Source organism: Glarea lozoyensis, assembly GCF_000409485.1.
Source record: "Glarea lozoyensis ATCC 20868 chromosome Unknown GLAREA1, whole genome shotgun sequence".
Taxonomy (NCBI): Eukaryota; Fungi; Ascomycota; class Leotiomycetes; order Helotiales; family Helotiaceae; genus Glarea; species Glarea lozoyensis.
The window spans coordinates 1536263-1555545 of record NW_007360983.1 but is presented as its reverse complement, the minus strand read 5'-3'; the positions used below and the strand labels follow the sequence as shown (position 1 = coordinate 1555545).

Sequence of the window (19283 nt, the reverse complement as noted above, 5' to 3'; positions counted from 1 at the left end):
GTCGCCATCTTCGGACACATTTTCCTCTTCGCCTATGGCACCACACCTTCAACCCATACCAATAGCAATTAATGGTCTTGGCTTGCATAACCTTTGTCCTCATGAAACTTTTGATCTTATAATTGAAGATTATCTTACTTTTATCTACCCAATAACTCCGATTGTTCACCGTCCATCGTTCCTCCACTCTCTGTCAACTCAAGCTTACTTGACGGACCCTCCATTTCTCCGTTTATGTTTTGCAATATGTGCTATGACCATCTCATCCCTTCAAAGGAGAATGCCACGATACGGATTTGGACATTATCTTGACGCTAGAGAGATGGTCAAGAGAACTGACCAGCTCATTGTCGCTTCTCAGTTATGTTTTCCTGAAGAAGAAGTATCGGAAATCAGTATGATTTGTACTCTCTTGATGGGTATGTCTTGTCATTATACAGAACAAGCTACGAGAGGTTGGATCTTGATTAATGAGAGTATTCAGTGCTGCCGCTTTCTAGGATTGGGTGAAAGAAGAGGTTACACCGGAAAACCTCCTGTCACAGCGGAGATCTGCAAGAGGGCATTTTGGATGCTGTACATCATTCAGATGTGAGTCCATCAATCTCAATCAAAAAGATCAAGCAAAGTGGCTTCGTCATTGACAATTGGCAGACATGACCGGCTATCACATCTAACTCCAGACACACTTCTTGGTCAAGATCCTACAATGACAGACTGGATATTTCTTATGCCTCTAGAACTCGACGATGAACATTTACCAAATACCAGTCGCGAGTCCGATGACATTGAAAGTGAAAATGCGACAGCCCCACTGATATCTGGCTTTGTGTCTCTCATCAAAGTCTTTATTTGTGTCATTGGACTCTTGAACGAAGATCACAGCCAAGCTCCATCTCCAGGCATAGTCTCCAATACAATATCATCGGGTGTTCCTCCCCTCACAACACTCAAGCTTCGGAACAACAGTCTCCAGAACGCAACTTTAGACTACCCTGTGATACTACAGAGTCTGAAGAACATTGTCTTCGAATTTCCGCAAGAGTTACAAAGTTACACAATACCAGAAATGTTCTCCAACGACCAGCCTTCATCGACGCCTCAGCTTGATATCATGAAAGCCAACATCCACATAACACGCCTCTATCTCATGTCTTCCGTCCTCGAATCCAGCGCTTCCTCTATACCCCCAACGCGCGACGCAATCGTCGCAATTTGGAATGAGCGCGAGTCCATTTGCCGACAATTACTGGAGGTGGTACATCACTGTCCATTACAGACTTTGGAGAGCAATGGAACGAGTATGGTAATCAAGATACGGGAAATTGCAAGTACGCTTTTGACACAACCTTATGATTCAGAGGGTGTAGGGGTCAGTCATGTCGTGGAAAGATCGAGGGCATATATTGAGAGTTTTATTGGGTTACTTGCTGAGCTAGATGTACCAGCGGAGATGGCTGTGATTGCGAAACAAGCCAGTACTTCGCCGACTCTGATATGAACGAGGAAAGCGGAGCTGTGACAGGACTTCACATCCATAGCAGTAAAGTGAATTGAGGCAGGCGCTATGTGCCAAACTACGCCGATTTTTGGGAGTATATGAATCCTTTCTGAGTCCCGTTGGAGCAGTAGTGACCCTCCCAACACATGTAATAACCCCGGCCAGAACATGCGCGTGAGATATTTTTTCATAATCACACGTGACATTTGACAGGATGTTTGCTGACAGTGGGATAAATGATCACTTCCTTGACTGAAAATTAATAACAGTCAAAATACTCTGAGGGGAAGCCTTGAAAGTTATTGTATCGTACCTTTTTTTTAAGGATTGCAGTAAAAGTGAAGTACTAAGCCATTTCCAGTCTTTATTCCTCAATTCCGCACCTTACTTAACATCTCCACCAGCAAGATGGCTATCCAACAATCAACACCCCACACGAAACTCTTCATACAAATGTCCGGCCGTCCAGGTTCCGGGAAAAGCACCCTATCCAGACTCCTGCGCTCATCCATCAACGGCGTAGTAATCGACCACGACATCCTCAGATCACCACTTCTCGAATCCAATATCCCATTCAACCAGGCTGCAAAATTAGCTTACACGCAACAGTGGCGCCTAGCCGAAGACTTTGCAAAACAAGGTGTTGAAAACATTATTATCGACAGTCCTTGTAATTATCAAGAGGTTCTTGAGCAGGGATCTACGTGTGCGAAACGGTTTGGGTATACATTCTGGTATATTGAATGCCAGATAGAAGACGCTGAGATGTTGGAACGGCGGCTGCAAAATAGAGAGCCGATGACGAGTCAACGGACTGGGATTGAGGCTCCACCTGCTGCTGTGCTGGGTGGGTGTGTGGATGAGGACGCTCGCGAGGTTCTTAGGAAGTGGACTAAAGTTCCCTGTCGTCCGGATGAGAACACTGTTCTTGTTGATTCTGCGGGCGATCTGGTGGTGCTGAGAGATTACATCCTGCAGCAAATCGTGTAATAGGGAACTTGTGTGTCACTTTGGGTGGCAGTGCATCATCGTTTCGATCACCAGTACGTCTCGATTCAGTTAATCTCTCACGTATAACGTGGTGATAGCAACGGATTGTATTGCCACGGATCGTAATTCCTTGGTTTCTGACCACACACTACTGAATGCAGAAGACCTAAAGTAATTACTCAGGTGCTTCACATGAGATAGAAGATGTTTCAAGAAAGAGATAATATGAAACGGATTGTCCGACCATATTTATACCCATTGGCATCTGTCCGCCCAACAAGTCTACAAATGATTGGTTTTCATCTTGGTATGAATGCTTGAAGCTTTCATTCGGTTCCGTGCCTACTAACGACCTTCAAATATGTACCCTTGAACGAGGATCTTGAAGAAGCCAATAAGCCGATCCAATTTGGACGTAAACAAAAAAGAATGTATTTCCAACTCAAACAAATGGTGAAATTAGATTTCAGAGCCATCAGTTATCCTCACTTCATCAAAAAACAGATAATTTGTGATTAAAATGGGCAGAAGGTAGAGACAGCGAGTTGCTGAAACTTCCTTCTCAACTTGTTCCCTTCCACATGAATACAAAGCTTATTTTGTAAAAGTGTGTCAGCCCAGAAGACTGGTCTCGAAACTACCTTTTACGGGAACGAGATGACTTTGATTTGATCGTGATGTGGCCAAATGTTGATGATATGCTTACAAAGCCAGAAAATTGGATGGCTTATTTGTAGTTCTTCATGAATACCGTAGTGTATCAAGTGACTCCGGTTGAGATCTTCAACTGTCATTTTATGAAGGGTGCATACCATGAAGTCGTGCGTCCTGAATCTGCAACTTTCACTTGCGCAATCTGTAGAAGTACACCGTGCCGATGAGATTTGTTTGAGGGAGATATCGGTGATAATTGACATAATTGGCTTGTTACAAAATCGCCTTTCTTGTTCGCTCCAAGAATTTTAGTGAGAGAGGAATTAGCACCCAGACACGAGCAAATAAATTGAAGCTGCTATATTATAGCAGAAAAAATACTCGCAGTCAGCATAGATTATTTCACAAGACCTCAAGGCTCGTCAAGAATTCATAGTATCGCAAAGATTTCTTCTCTATAGACTCGCCCATCTGACTTCCACAATCCCTCATTTATTTGCAGCACAGTATAAGGCCATTCGTTGAGAAATCTCACGCTTGCTATGTATACAGAGCTGAAGTTTGAACATAAGCCTGACTACAACCCCAAAGAAAGATCCGGCACCATCGACCAAACATGAGCTGACATCAGCACAGCACCGCCATTTCGCCAACCCTCACTCAACTTTTTTACTCTCCCAAACCTTCCAACCTTTAATTGTATGACCCACTCATTCTCAGCCTCACGCATCTCATGTCACGAAAGTTCATAGCAATAACCTACGCCAAGTTTCAGCATCGACAATTAACGTTACGTACCTGAAATCTCTTATATACTCACGTGCAGTCGCTTACTCTCACAAACACGAGTTCTTAATATCGAAACGCGATACTATAGGCTCTTTTCAAGTATAGCTGCACAGATTACAGCAAACACGTGGTATTCTCCTATTTCGGACGACAACGCCATGGCATCATCAGCTTTCAGCTCACGAATAAGTCTGTGTAATAGCTGATAATTAGACTTTCTGGAAGATGCTTCTGTAGTCGATGGTCAGGGGTGGCAGTGAGAAGTGGTTGTTGCCAAGATTGCGTGGAATGTAGATTGTGCTTCGGATGTTGCGGCGGTTTCAACAGCTGACCGGTGTTTGTATGTTTGTCAGTGTGACTATGAATTGCTGTAGTGTCGTAAGATATGAGTTTATGAGGGTATATATATTAGAGGACAATCCTTCTTCACTTTCTTTCCATACCATACAATAACTACATTCAAAACAAGTCATAGAACGCTCTAATATTACTCTTCCATCAAAATCCATCTCAAACTGTATAATACCCAAAATGTATACCTCGAACGCTCTCACAACAACCTTCCTCTCCCTCCTCAGTCTCGCCACCGCTCTCCCAACTACACCACCCACTGAACTCGTTCCACGCTGCGGAACAACTATCCTCCCCGTCCTTCATAGCAGTAGGTTACCTTTCATTCCCGCTTTCTTTTCGTCCTCTTTCTTCAGCAAGATGTCAAGCCCTCAATCCCTTCCACAACTCACATCATCCAAATCCAAAACCAATGCTAACACCCCCAGTCTCCAACAAAAACCCCTCGCAACCCGCACCCCTTACAACAACCTTCAGCGTCTCCACCACCGTCAACCCAGCACCCCAACCACCAACCCTCGTTAACACAATCCTAACCTTCCCCTCCATTCCCGCCAACTCCTACGGCTGCACAATCGCCTACCGTATCCCCTCCGGCACACCTGTAACCATCACCGGCAACCCAACTTTAAACATCACCACTCTAGGTCCTACATCTGCTGGCTACACATGGGATTCCGTATACGCTCAACAACCGCAGCCGTTTACGCATGGACTTTTCGGAACGGTGAATCTGGCGCAGGGTGGTGAGGCGGTGGTCAATAGTATGGCATGTCCGGTTGGCGGGGGACAGTTGGTTTTTATGGCTGCGATTGCGAATTGGGTTTGGGGGAGTGCCGGGGTGGAAGTTGCGCAACAGAATGGAGCGGGGTTTTATTTGACTTATAATTGTTAACTTAGATGATGTTGTGATGTGGATGTTGAAGAAATGGGAAGAAAGTGTTTGTCTGGGTGGAATGAGGGTTGGGTGATGGTGGAGGAAATTGAACGGTGATTGAAAAAAAGAGGGGGAGGGTTCTGAACTAGCGAGTAAATCTGAGGCTTTATTATACACTACACCTAACTTGATGGACGTACCGCATCTCTCATCATATCATATACCTACTTAGGTAATTTCAGTAGGTAAGATACCTCATATATTGCAGTGCGAAGTAATCGACACATTTGCTCATGACTTGAGGGAAAAGGACCACGCTTTCAAAACCCACTGCCTGAAAAGCCCGACACTAATGATATATTATGTGCTCGCAATTCGATAGTATCAGCGATGAGCCATGACATTCTAATATTATGAGTTCGCCACATATCAAGTTTTCCAAGCCGGTAGTTTTAGAAATCAAGTCGGGGCCGGCGTATCGGCTCCGTGTCCACGCGTTCTACGGATTTATCTGAAACATTGACCGATTTTAAGGTGGTGTAACGAGAGTGCGCCATGGCTGCCTAGGTAACTCGTATAGGACCTTGTTTATTGGTGTTGTATCCGTGTTATGTCCATGTGGTATCCGCGGAAAGATACCTATCTAGGCACGAATAAAATTCCTGTCTCTTCTCCTGACTAAATGCATGTGTTACATTGCATGCTAAACACGCCATTATCGGACGTTAAACCAGACCTCACGACCTCACGGTTCTTTCCACTGCACACAGAAATCTCAACAATAGGTATCTGCAGGTTTGTGATCTGAACATCTCGACTTTTGATCTCAACAGTACGGGTCATTGTCAATGCAGCACTTTACAGCCAAGTGGGGTATCCGGAATTGTTTGTGAAATTCCTAGTCCGCGCTCGTCACTTGTCTCCGTAGTTCGATATCTGGGGTTTCAACTGCTCTAGGCCATTAATGGTGATTTGATACGAGCCCTGAAGATGGGCGATCGCACTGGGGCTGTAACTTTATTCTAATAATAGAAGGCGCGTGTTATAGATGCAATCGTCACACACAGCGCTCGAACAACTCTATAACTTCTCGGAGTTTTCAGAATTTTGTCGCACTGTAATTTGTTCTCGTTGCGTCTGCAAGTCGGTGAAGCCGAATATATTCTACATTCTTGTAGGCATCGCTTACTACAGTACGTGAGCTTTAAGCGAGTGATTGCATTTCTTTAGAGACATACATTCATGAACAACGATTCCCCACAAAGCCGTGATAATTGGAGACAACTTGCATTTGTGATTCAGCCGAAAGCGACTGTCGTGTGCGACTCTTCCTAGTACTTAAAGTTTTATGTACTCCCCAGTGGTAGCATGGCACGGTGCATGCTAGCTTGCTAAGGCTTGAAGAGAGATGTGATGTGTTAGAGAGAATAATTCCAAAGACAGAAGGTGACAGTTACGACCAACTTTGCCAACTGGCATAGGACTAATGTAACGTGTTTAATGCAATCGCAGGCAGCAGTATATACTAAGTCCGTTTCTTCAAGAACTGTTAAGAGATGGGACCCTACGTGTGTTGAATGGCTTGGTTCGTTAATCATGCTTCAACCTCTTTTAAAGCTTTCATTGAAAACCCTATGTATCTTATTCATTCAAACATGGCAGTTGGTAAGATTTTATTGATTTCAATACCATCTGTTCATGCAAATACTTGGAAGTCAGTATGCATAATTGTGCCGCAGTACTTTGGATATTAAACCATAGAGTAAGTGTATTTAAGGTTACATGACGGGGTGAACCCGTCGCTAGAGAAAACTTATTGAATCGCTCAACGATTCTCACACTGTTCAGTTACATATCTGCAAGGTGACACTCGGGTACTCGCTTCCCCGATTCAAGTACGCAAGCACCACAATCCCATCAACATAGCTACCCCACCATTATTCCGTTAAGTCATTATTCTGGTACCACCGGGGGAAAGTCTCTCCGTTGAAATCTTCAAATATCTATTTTGACATCCAAGCCAGAGAGTTCCTGGTAATCGGCGGGGTATAGAAAGGTTCTGCTCGTATTGATGGAGCTGGATTTCTATGTAGCTATATGGTGCTTGACACTAGGGTACACATGGCACTTTGCACCCTGAGTTACCTGCATCTTTTCAGATGACTTGGCAATATATCTGCAGTCGTTCGACTTCTCGAAACCACAGTTTTTTAAGTCACATTTCTCTGACAGAAACTTAATGTAATTCCCCTCAACAGTTTTTATAATTGTAGTGTCAGTAAGTAGACAACGTGACCTGCGAGACAGAAGTGAGTATCCTTCGGGGCTCATTTCACTTACTGGATCTAGAACAACCATGTCCTTTTTCCATTCTACCTTTCTAGTGCCTATACGAATTTGAAAGAAGCTTCAACCTGGACAATGAGACCGGATGTGCGCTTCGCACAATATGCTACGCAGAGACCTTCCTCGGAGAAGGTAGTGAGTTTGAGCAGCTATGCAGCTCATGCCCAATTAGAATGGGACAGATACGGAGGACTTGTCACTTACTTTGCCAAATTATATGATTCTGGGAAGCACACGCATCTCATCCCTGAGTTGAATATGCGTGTGATGGCTGTGGGGTTCCGTTCCTAGTCTTGCAATCATGTCACTACAGACAACAAATATTCCGGAGGAGATGTAGAATGGGAGCAACAACACATTCTAGAGCCAAAGAAAAGGTATAAATAAACCTCAAAGACCCTCTTCAATCCAAACATCCAACCCTCAACTTCCATCTTCATCTACCCTCACGAGCCCCCCCAAACCACCACCAACTATGCATTTCCTCGCCCTCATCCCCGCCATCCTCACACTAGCCACTTCAATCGTCGCTCTCCCCACAATCGATGGCCCAGACGGTCTCTACACCACCCAGCTCGAAGCCGACGGCTCCAAAACCGTCATCGACTTCACCCCTCTGGCCGACATTCTAAACATCACTGACACCACCGCCATCACCACCAATCCCACCGGTCTGCAAGCCCGATCCGCGGCCACGCACTGCGAGAGCAGCAATCTCAATCGCAATGATCTGATTCTAGCGTGGCGATGCATGGTCGATGCGTTTGGAGGAGGGTATAACACCGTTGACAACTCCGCTGTTTTTGTGCGTTCCCAATCCTTTCAACTTTATATACATCTGTCTAACACCATTTCTTTGATACAGTGCAAGAAAGGAGGCGTAGTTGCCTATTTTTGCAGCTACACCGCTCAAACGGTCAGCGGGCAGTCGTTTCAAGATGCGCTCACGGTTATTAGTCTTGTTCGCGGTGGGACGCAGGCCGGGTATCAGCGATGTAAGAATGATTGTGGTACTAAAGACTCCACTTTTGGAAGAAACAGCAATGGATTGGATTTTTGCTGGAAGGGGAATGCGAAGTAGATAGGTCGTTTGGGTATCTTGAGGATTGAGTGGTTAACTTGAATGCTGGAAGCGTCGCTTTCTTGAGGTACATAGAATGAGCCAAGTGTTGGTCTGCGAAGGATGAGGATGATGATGAAGGTGTATGCGTTTGGTGGTCTTCTTTGATGGACTTATATGGTGGACTTTGGATGATGGATTTGACGATTTCGAAAAGGGGTTGATGCTTTTTATCATGAAGTGGTGATTTGGTAGCAAAGTGAATTGTTTGCAACCATAAATTTTCAATACACCTCTTTTTTTGATCAGTAGTGTTGTTTAAAATGATTTCCAGCAAGAGCAGCAGGAATAGATGGAATTGGGAGTGTCTGGGATTTTTGTGGCTGATATACCAATTCATCTGTATAGCTTGACGTCTTCAACGAAAAGAAAAACACTGCATAATTTCAGTTACAGAAAAAGGTGCCTCCCCTAAAAGTGCTGCAATTTCTACAGCTAACATTACATTGCAGTACTGACAGGATAACCTCCTGGTATAGCGAATGTTGCGAACACGACGTTCCACCACTTTGCTCTCAATAGGTATATCTACCTAGCTTGGTAAACGAGATAATTTATATGTACTTGTACGAAATAGAGTAACCATTGTATTTTGGACAGAGTAATTTCATTCTACCGCAAGAAGGGGATCCCGTCAAACTTACAACGCACTGCGGGGGCCTCTTCTCTAATCCCAAAGCCCGAGGTTAACCTTGTTCGATAACTCTTTTAGCCTTCGAGTGCGTAAATAACATATTGGTAAAATGTCAATTGTAGCTTAAGATTCCCAAGTTGTTAGATGTTTGTTCCCAAAAAGAGTTCGATGAATAGCTCGAACGTACTAAACAGGACAGGGGAGGTTATAATAAAAAATATTCCTCTATATAGTAAAGTATCAAAATCATTAAAGATGGAAAGAAGGATAAAAAGGTTAGCGATATTCTCCTTTAGGATCAAAGCTGAGAGGGATTGTATCATGTACGAAGTATAGTTAGATGCTAGACACGTAGGCGGGTGTGGAGAGGAATGATATTCTCTGCAAGAGCACATCATATCATGTGGGAAAATAGAAGTGTGTAGTTCTCCAAACCGTTGATACGGTCAGTTGTGGTCAGTTAGTCACCACGTTCTTTATAGAAAGAAATGCATGCACTGAATGAGCGAATAAACTCGAGGCTTCATGAACATAATGTGCTAACCTAGCACAAGTTGGATAAAATGGTCCGGATTCGGCAATTTCGCAGATTATGGTCTGACTGGACCACGAACAATGGGAAAATTGGAAACAAAAGTACAGAAATAGTTGGAGAGCACTGTAGTATTCTGAGAGTTAATTCAAAGGCTGTAGGTGGTATCGTTGTTGATTTAGGTCAATTGTAGTTGGTCTTTAAAAACCGGACATTTTCATCCACCGCATGCCTAGATAAATTTACCGTCTCTTTCCTATCGTATCATATACCTCGTTGATGTGTACATGTTGTAGCACCATAGAATCGCTACGGTAGATCATAGCTTAAAGAGACAGAGACCCCGTTCTCGAAACCTTCAGCTCAATCAACTCATTAGCAGTTATCACATGTATATGCTTCAATTTGGCAGCATCGACGATCCATACATTGGGTGATGCAAGCCTTTCATGTAGAAATGAGGAGATGCAAACAACACCACGCAGCCAGACCACCACCAAACCAGACGATCAATATAAATCCAACAGTTCAACAACGCATCGAGATGTGATTGGAAGTGAGTCCCACCACCCGATGAAGAGGTGCGGTCCCTGATGCAGCATTTTCCCGCTTGTCAAGCCGAGTGGACCTTCTCTCCCCTCGGCATGCCGTGGCCACAGACAGATGGTGTTCTGGCCGCGACGAAGTGCGCAATTGTTGGCAATACTTAGTATTTGATGGTGGGTTGCATTTCAACCTGGAGAATATATGGAAATTATTCCCGTGTTAAAGCACCCTTCGATGTTTTCAAGTCGAGACTTGTTTGTATATTCGCATAAGATACGAAGTATATCAATCAGACCATCCACAAGGTCCCCGCCGAAATGGTCGTGCAAACGGAGATACAAACGCACTTGTCGTTGCGCAAACGCCAATCGTGGGGTGCGGGAGGAGCCTTCTCGGGAGCGCCACCTGACAGCGTTTCGGTCCCTGGGTTTCTTCAGTGACACTGTGTCACCACACTTTGTCACCACACTTGGATCCTTGAACACAAACACAAACTCTCATTAGTTGTCCATTCTGACCACCACAAACTCCGAAAACTCGTTTGTCGTAAAGAAAAGAAAAGATGAAGTCCCACCTGCATCCACTGGATCCTCTGATAAGCCCCAAAGAGTATCTAGCGCGCTGCAAAGTGGATGTGCCGCACCTGGTTCCGTCCTTTCCCCCGGCTTCTCGAATTACGCGACTGCATTTCCCAGCATTCACTGGAGTCACTGTCCACCCAGCGGCACCCACCCTCACCTCCAGCATCAAATGACCCTCTCGTCCACTTTTGACCGACGCCACGGGTGCTGGCAGGTCCAACACGGTCCCCATCCTGCGCATCGTTGCCGCATCCAGGGCCCTCCCAGTGCTCTGTTCGCGTGGACGTTCCTCCCAAAAACCCGTTCGCCGGGAATTTCTTTGAACTTTCGTCCTCGTCGTGTACACTTCACATTTCGCGTCAATATGCCTTCGTTTGGCCATCTGCACGTACACTGGACCGTCGTGGTCGCGGTGCTGCTGCTGCTGCTGCTGCTCTACGTGACCGCTGGCGTGGTGTATCGTCTGTATTTCAGTCCCCTGGCCAAGTTTCCGGGTCCGAGGTTGGCTGCGGCGACGTTGTGGTACGAGGCCTATTACGATGTGATCAAGGGGGGTCAATACACGTTTAAGATTAAGGAATTGCATCAGAAATATGGTCAGAATCCATGAATAGTACCAATCTAAGAGGATAAGCTGACGTGGTAACAGGTCCAATTGTGAGAATCAGCCCTCATGAGCTTCATATTGATGATCCGGATTATTATGAAGTACTCTCATCGCGAACTTCTCCAAGGAACAAATATCAGTATTACGTGGATCAGTTTGGTCTTCCCGGTATGAAAAAATTCCAATCTTTCGAATCCTCTGCAAAATCACTTCAACATCTCATCCTCACCTTCAAATTTTGGACTGTCAAGCACGTGCAAAAACAACAAATCCAATGTCCCTTGTTACCTGTATGACTGTATGAACAGTGCAGCTATCCTAAATTGCCTGTACCGTTTCCGACTCGTGCACCTTTAATTTCCCTGACCTTTCAATATATACATATTGACTTCGATCTATCTAGGATCCTCCTTCAGCGCAGTAGACCACCGCCTGCATCGTCTCCGGCGCCAACCTCTCAACCTCTTATTCTCCAAAGCAAGCATCATTCGTCTCGAACCCACCATCAACAGCATCATCGAGAACCTCTGCCACCGCCTCGACGAATTCAAGAAATCAGGTCAACCGGTTCCCATTAGATTAGCGTACCAATGTCTCGCCACCGACGTTGTCACCCTCTATTCCTTCAACAAATCCTGGAATTACCTGGATGATCCAGATTTTGCTCCGAACTGGTGTGAGACGGTCAAGGCGACGGCCGATATGGGACATACGACCAAGCAATTTCCATGGTTGTTTCCCGTTCTGGAGGCGTTACCTGATAGTGCCGTAGCTGCTGTTTTCCCGGGCATGTTGTTATTACTTAACTGGCGAAGAGTAGGTCTATCATCTTCTTTCTCACATATGAGATCCTAAATTTGTGCACAGAGTCTCGCAGCACACATCCAAAAATCCATCGACAGCAACGCCAAAGGTGAAGACATCGGCGGCGAACTACCCCGCAGTATATTCCAATCACTACTCGAATCTAATATCCCAAAAGAGGAAAAGACTCTTCTCAGGTTAACCCAGGAAGGTCAAGTTGTTGTTGGTGCTGGAGCTGATACCACTGGAAATGTATTGACAATCACGACGTTTCATCTCTTGAGCAATCCTGATATCCTGGCCAAATTGCGAAAAGAACTCGAAGAAGCGATGCCAAATCAATTCCAGCCCGCGAAACTATCCGTCGTGGAAAATCTCCCATATCTAGTATAATTCCCCCTCGTCCCAGATTTCCCCGCTAATACATCCCAGACAGCCGTAGTCAACGAAGGTCTACGTCTCTCGTACGGTCTCTCCACCCGTCTCGCACGAATCGCACCAAATGAAGTCCTTCAATACAAAGATTGGGCTATTCCAGCTGGTGTACGACCCTTCATTTCCCCCTTCCAAACCCTACTAATTTAGAATATAGACGCCCGTAGGAATGACCTCCGTCCTCATGCACCACAACGAAACCATCTTTCCAGACTCCTACACCTTCAACCCGAATCGCTGGTTCGATCAACCAGATGGCGGTCGCGCGCTGGAACGATATCTGGTTTCTTTTGGGAAGGGGTCGAGACAGTGTATTGGAATGAAGTAAGTCACCATACCTTCCTCAAAAATCACTTTCCTCAAAAGTCTCCTCTTCCTTAATGCAACTACCATAATATTTGCTAACACCTCACAGCCTAGCAAAAGCAGAGATCTACCTCACTCTCGCGACTCTCTTCCGGCGGTACAACATGACCCTCCACGACACGATCCGTTCCCGTGACATAGATCTGAAATACGACGGTTTCCTCCCGCAACCAGGACCGGAGAGTCGGGGCGTGCGTGTTATTTTCAGTTGAGAAGTAGTACGATCGAATTAATTCAGCTTCACTTGTCGAGGATGAAATGGCGTTTGATCGAATCGACGCAGCGTACGGTGTTTGACTGGAGTTGAACTGTGAATACTGGGGATGGATTACTGTGCATAGATGTGCTGGGAAGGAAAGCTTTGTGTATGGAGGCGAATTTGTTTAGCATGTGGCAAGTTCTTGCGACTGATTCAAATGCTGAAAATAGTTCTTCGCATCTACAGACTAGTATGCAGTTTGTATGGTAATCAACAACTCATTCGTGTTTCTCGGTCGTATCCACGTCGATTTCTCTCCAGATTCCAATCAAGTAATAAAACAGCAACATCAATCATTGACTTAATGAACTGACGCAAACCAACATCATATGATTAGCGACGACTATCACCAAACCCTAAAAGCCATATACTTTCATACTCTCCCTAGCAACCGGAACCGCCTAGAGGTCGCAACCCAAACCCAATCAAACTGTCATCTCACCCGGACGGACGCCGGCCAACAAATACTCAGCACAGAAAAACACTACCATGGCTTTCCTCCCCGCCATGATACCGCAGCGCTATGCCTAATTAATGATCCCATCTTCTGAACGTACAACACACTTGTTCTTCAACATCACATAAAGGTCTTGTATTATGCTTGAGATTGTCCTTACTTGTCGCTGACAAGGCATGGCTGATCGCCTCAAGATACACGCCAACAGTATTAACAACAGACAAACCATGTCCTACATAACAAGAACCCACTACCCAGCCCTTCATCCTAATGCCCTGCCCATTTCACACCCTCCCACATCTCCATTCCAGAAACCCCCTTTAGCTCACCACCCTCACTCACCCCGCCCGCCCAAAGATGACATCCTCCCCACCTACACCTTCCCACCAAAGCCCACCCAATCCCGTTCCTAAGTAGGACGTGACAGACCAGCTCATCTGCCACCTTACCACGCGCTCTATAACGGTTAAATCACCCATCTGACGGCGATCTTCGATTATCCTTACAGCAAGTGACTTATTATAAAAGGAAGCAGTAACAGGCTCGTTTTACGAAAAACTGGAAACGGCGAGATAGCTGTTCGTGACATACCGAACCACGGTAGACGGAATAAGCAGTAGTCCATCACTGGTATTTGATTGAGATAATTGAAACTAACACGTATCGACCCACCCCGTTACGTGGTTTTTCCAAAACATTTTCCGGATGTATCTGGAAGGTGATTATCATCAGAATTCTAGATGTAGGCGTTTCGTTGTTTAATAGGTTTATTCTAGCTACTGTCCTCGAGGATGTTTTCCATAACGATTCTCGGGACAGAGATCTATCCATCGGCTTCATATTGGTGAAAGAAATATCCCATTGCTTGTGATATTCGTTTATATGTCATAACTCATGAATTTCCACCCTATCCAAACATATCATTACGATTAAACATTACACCTCCCCTGCCCCTTCTCCTTCCATGTCAATCTAGACTCAACCTCCTACTCATGCGATCCCTCGGAGCCAAACTGATATACGAATCCCCCAGATTGACCCCCTGCGGTCCTCCCCTGAGTCCCACCCCATAATGCACATCCGCGACCTCCTCGCCCACCTCCTGGTGTTCATTGACCAGGTACCCGCGTAGCCCATGTCCGAAATTAAGCATACAGACGACGCCGCAGGCGACTGTCAATGACAGGAAGAAGATGGAGAGACAGGCGTAGGAGGTGGAGATCGTGAGGGTGGCTTCGTAGAGATAGTGTGTTTTGCTGGGGGCGTACATGAGGTGGAGTTTGAAGACGAAGTAGGCTATCGCGGCGGAGAAGAGAGTCTATGTTGTTAGTGAACGAGGTTGAAAGTATTGGGGTTGGGCATACGAGTATAACGAGCATGCCTGGTACGCTCTCGCGACGAACGAGGTAGGCTGCTAGGAGGGGGATAAGGATCATGCCAATGGCGAAGGCGATGGTGGCGTAGAATTCCCAGCCGCGCCAGGAGAGGACGTTGACGGCGTAGATGGTGAGGAAGGCTATGACCATGAAAAAGTCGATTTTGAGGAGGGCGAGGAAGCCCTGACATTGTTAGTGAATTGTTCCATAATGAGATGGTTTGGACCCGGGTGTATTTACCTGATAGACCAGATATCTACGACGCATAATCAGATCTCCGTTTAGATGTTGGTATTTGATCCACGAGAAATGCTTAAGAAGCTTAAACAAGATGGCGAATAAGAGAGCAGTTCCGATACCAAGGATAATAGGGCTAGCAATCATGATTCCTCTGACGTTCCCCCATATGTCCTGGTCGAGATGGACTAGTGGTTGACCATTTGCGTCTCGAGCGTCCGCCATGGAGTAAATTGCATTCTTCAATTGCAGGCGTGAGAGCGCTGTGGTAACCACCAACCCGGCATTGATGAAGCATACTGCAGTGACTTGTACACTATTCTGATTGTAAATGGCATCGCATATCAACAGACATTCGTATACAAAAGCGAAGAGGATGATTGCCAAATTGGTCGGGACGACATAATTCGAAGGGACCTGGAAGGAATTTGGTCCCATGTATTGTTGCCATTGCGCAAAAACATAGCTGAGTTCCTCGTCAGCACTTGAATTATCCTCGCTATGACGTTGCTCGTACCTATACAATCCGATCACAACTGCAGCCTGGACAAATCCTACAATACAGAAGATTTGAGGTAGTGTCAGTCTCAGTCGTGGAGCATTTCGTTTCACGCTCTCTGCGACCTTTTCCGACATTGTGATGAGAGAAGTGTGGACGATTCCAAAGGTCCTCGAAAACGCACAATACCCTTTTCCATGACCGTCTGCTGCCCCAAGTCCTCGAGTGCAAGTGCTAACTGAAATACGAGAGGTGGGGCGGCGATCGAAGCTCGGTACCACGGTACTTGCAGAGTTGCAAGCGGCTCTGGGCGACGTAGAGCATTTAATTGGCTGCGTCGGACAGATTAATTGCTAGATGCAGTAAGAAGCGTATTGATGTTCCTGCAAATCATGTTTCGGACCTTGGAAAATGCACCGGAAGGTCTCCCCCTACGTCAGTACCGACAATTGCTCACTACCGGAGAGCAGGGACTCAGCGTAACGGTTTTCTCACCACTTCTTGTCGGATTCGTGGTGGGCACCATTTGCAAGTATTGAATAGCATAAGTTCTCCTGGTAATGAAAGAAACACCCAGATCGACGACAAAATGGAAGGGAAAGAAATACCCGTGCCATTAGCTGTAACTTGTACGCCTTCGGATTCTGGAAAGGAATGGCAAAATGAAATAGCACTCGCCATATACTCTCTACAACTGGTGAAGCTACACTCGCAGAGATAACCTGAAACTTGAATTTGCGGAATTTGAGAACTTCGTCTCGAGGCGGCTTTGATTTGGTTCACCCTGTGGTGAGGGACCACAACTTTCATTGGTAGCAGTGTTCGACAGAGATGCAATATTCGACGTTCAAAATTGTCTCTTGTCGATACTTACGACGAATAGACCTCCTGCGCAAGATGCAATATCCTTACCCAACCCGCGCTTCCGATCATTGTTTTACATAGATTCCCCTGCTCGTCCCGTTCCTGGCCATTCTTCTCGAGACCTTTATCCGTTCCAAATTTCGAGTTGAACCTTTGTCGAGTGTCGTCGGAAATGGTGTAGGGGCAGGTACCGCGATAGAAAAGCCCGTCGGATGCGTCCAACATAAATTCACGTCCAAATGCTGCCACTCTATGTATTTCGTCCACAAGACGCTCCCTCAACGCGTACCGCGATAAAGCAGCGTAGCCATCTATTAAATGATGAAGGAATTGTGAGCCATCACGATACATCCGGTCGTTTAGGTTGGGAATTGATCGATCGACCAATGGTCCTTCCCGATTCATTGCTGCCTCTGCGAAATCAACAGCTGTCTTGAGATGATCCGGGTTCTTGCTCAGCCCATGTAGTAAAGCGAAGCCGTGTATTGCGAATCCAGTGTTGTATGTCCATTTCATCTTATTGACGTTGACTGAGCCGTTCTCTCCATACCCCAAACTATCCCAGATCAATCCATCCTCAGGGTCTCTCAACTTTTCAACAAGAAATTGCAAAGCCCGCTCCCCAAAAGCATATAGTTGTGGGTTATGCTCAATTGCACAAATTCGCAGCGCCGCAACCGCAGCTGGCCCCGTCGAGCAAGCATTTCGAAAGTTTTGATTGTTGGTATGCCAAGGCACCCCTCCATCCTTTTGCGCTGAGGGCATGATCAGGTCGAATAATATTTGCTTTGCTTGCTCCATATGCTTCTTGTCGCCCGTAGCTTCAAATGCAGTGACCAAACTCTGAGCTGCATGGGCGTTATCGTCGTAGTAGATGTCGTTGTTCCCTGGAAACATCTTCCACGCGCAGAAGCCATGCTTTTCTGGGTTCCAGTATGCCTGCAGTGCAGTTGTTGCCTTTTTGACTTCATGAGAAGACAGACATTCTGCGACGCATTGAACCATAATCACCACTGGCCAAACCACATAACCGAAATGGTCATTAGCACCTAGTGTACTTTCAGACTTGACTCGAGCTTGGAATTGACCATTTTGAGACGAATAGAAGTAGGAGAAGGCTCGCTGTGCTGATTCCGCAGCTAGGCCCGAGCCTGACTTTGGGTGTAATCGGTTTGATAGTTGGTTGATAGGATGCTGCGATGATGGGTCCCGCACCGTTTGCCGAACATCATTTATAAATTTCCGCATGGTGGGAGAGGAATATAATCTAGAGATTAATAGAGTCAAGACCTACAGTTGATGAAGAACGGGCAACAACATGGTTCCAGAAGGCCACTGGTACCCATTAGATCGTAACCTTAATTCAAGCGTGTTTTCGTCCCACTTGGGCAGCTTGCTCCAGCTTGATAGGAGTTAATGACGTTCTGTCCGATATTATATTTATATCCAGTCGAACAGAGCAAAGCTAGCCAGCAACGAACATAATTTCAGGCGCGAAGGAGAAGAATCTCAATGATGGTTGAGCAGGTGAACATAACCAGAGCGACGTATCGGGGTCAACTTTGCGGAATGTCTCGGCCCGACATAGTTAAGCTAGAATTATCACATGATAGAGTTAACTCTTAGATTAACAGTATCGTAGCGATGAGATCCTGAACTGCGGTTGGGTTCCTGCAAATGTGTGTCGTCCAAGTACTGGCTGGATTTATATTTTAATCCTCCTGCGATAACGTCGTGACATGATAAGTTGTCAAAGGATGAGGACGAAATCCACAGCCTTTCTGCTATGTCAACCTGCATGGAGCGCCCCAACGAGCATGAGTGTCCCCTCTTTCTGGACGGACACCAGGAACACCCGCTGTCAAGAAACTTTCAAGGCATCTGCGCAAAAGGGAGATTATTGCTGGGTGTTTCCCAGACTGTTGTAGTGTAAATGCGCATGATTAATATATCTCATAATATATGATTTCCTGCTGCATCATTACGTCGCAGGTGCTGAAACAAATAGGGTGGCTGGCAGAGACACGAAGCGGGGACATCTTCTGTGAACATGATTTGTACATTTCACACAGAATTGCTGTAACCTTCACCTTAACCTGACCGTGAACAGCTGAAGCGAAGAGCGCCCGCCTCCAAGGAAAATAGGAAAAACCCAGTCTTCAAGTCTTGTATGGTCCCAATCCAACCCAACGTCCGAATCCAGCCCAGCCCATCCAACCCCTCCACTCCCAGAATCTCACTCGTCATCCCCCACCACAACCCGCTCCATCCCATCCTCATTCTCGTTCGGATGCGGTTGCAGTGACAGCAGAAGTGCTCACATCCTTCGCAGCCTCATGCAAAGTCAAGCCGGGCCACACTTGACGTTCAAATCTTCTCTGTTTTGACTTGCGACGGTCCTCCGCACACGTCGCTCGAGACACTTATCCGTAGTTGCACGCAGTCCGATTGCAGATTT

The 19283-nt window shown here is 46.0% G+C and overlaps 7 protein-coding genes across 7 annotated transcripts; 5 read left to right on the top strand and 2 right to left on the bottom strand.

The window, feature by feature from the left end:
- Positions 1 to 280: 280 nt before the first annotated feature.
- On the top strand, positions 281 to 1501 carry GLAREA_09181 (uncharacterized protein; the record flags this gene model as incomplete). The annotated part of the gene is made up of 2 exons (XM_008078142.1): positions 281 to 591; positions 655 to 1501. The coding sequence occupies 2 exons, from the start codon at positions 281 to 283 to the stop codon at positions 1499 to 1501; spliced, it is 1158 nt and encodes a 385-aa protein (XP_008076333.1).
- Positions 1502 to 1909: 408 nt separating this feature from the next.
- On the top strand, positions 1910 to 2491 carry GLAREA_09180 (P-loop containing nucleoside triphosphate hydrolase; the record flags this gene model as incomplete). The annotated part of the gene is made up of 1 exon (XM_008078141.1): positions 1910 to 2491. The coding sequence occupies one exon, from the start codon at positions 1910 to 1912 to the stop codon at positions 2489 to 2491; it is 582 nt and encodes a 193-aa protein (XP_008076332.1).
- A 1974-nt stretch (positions 2492 to 4465) lies between these two features.
- Positions 4466 to 5180, top strand: GLAREA_09179 (uncharacterized protein; the record flags this gene model as incomplete). Its single annotated transcript, XM_008078140.1, has 2 exons — positions 4466 to 4595; positions 4714 to 5180. The coding sequence occupies 2 exons, from the start codon at positions 4466 to 4468 to the stop codon at positions 5178 to 5180; spliced, it is 597 nt and encodes a 198-aa protein (XP_008076331.1).
- Positions 5181 to 7983: 2803 nt separating this feature from the next.
- GLAREA_09178 (uncharacterized protein) lies at positions 7984 to 8589 on the top strand (the record flags this gene model as incomplete). Its single annotated transcript, XM_008078139.1, has 2 exons — positions 7984 to 8313; positions 8374 to 8589. The coding sequence occupies 2 exons, from the start codon at positions 7984 to 7986 to the stop codon at positions 8587 to 8589; spliced, it is 546 nt and encodes a 181-aa protein (XP_008076330.1).
- A 2501-nt stretch (positions 8590 to 11090) lies between these two features.
- On the top strand, positions 11091 to 13345 carry GLAREA_09177 (Cytochrome P450; the record flags this gene model as incomplete). The annotated part of the gene is made up of 7 exons (XM_008078138.1): positions 11091 to 11517; positions 11571 to 11696; positions 11932 to 12344; positions 12396 to 12719; positions 12765 to 12875; positions 12925 to 13091; positions 13183 to 13345. The coding sequence occupies 7 exons, from the start codon at positions 11091 to 11093 to the stop codon at positions 13343 to 13345; spliced, it is 1731 nt and encodes a 576-aa protein (XP_008076329.1).
- Positions 13346 to 14816: 1471 nt separating this feature from the next.
- Positions 14817 to 16098, bottom strand: GLAREA_09176 (uncharacterized protein; the record flags this gene model as incomplete). The annotated part of the gene is made up of 3 exons (XM_008078137.1): positions 14817 to 15167; positions 15214 to 15408; positions 15466 to 16098. The coding sequence occupies 3 exons, from the start codon at positions 16096 to 16098 to the stop codon at positions 14817 to 14819; spliced, it is 1179 nt and encodes a 392-aa protein (XP_008076328.1).
- A 733-nt stretch (positions 16099 to 16831) lies between these two features.
- Positions 16832 to 18073, bottom strand: GLAREA_09175 (Six-hairpin glycosidase; the record flags this gene model as incomplete). Its single annotated transcript, XM_008078136.1, has 1 exon — positions 16832 to 18073. One exon carries the CDS (start codon positions 18071 to 18073, stop codon positions 16832 to 16834), a length of 1242 nt encoding a protein of 413 aa, XP_008076327.1.
- Positions 18074 to 19283: the final 1210 nt, after the last annotated feature.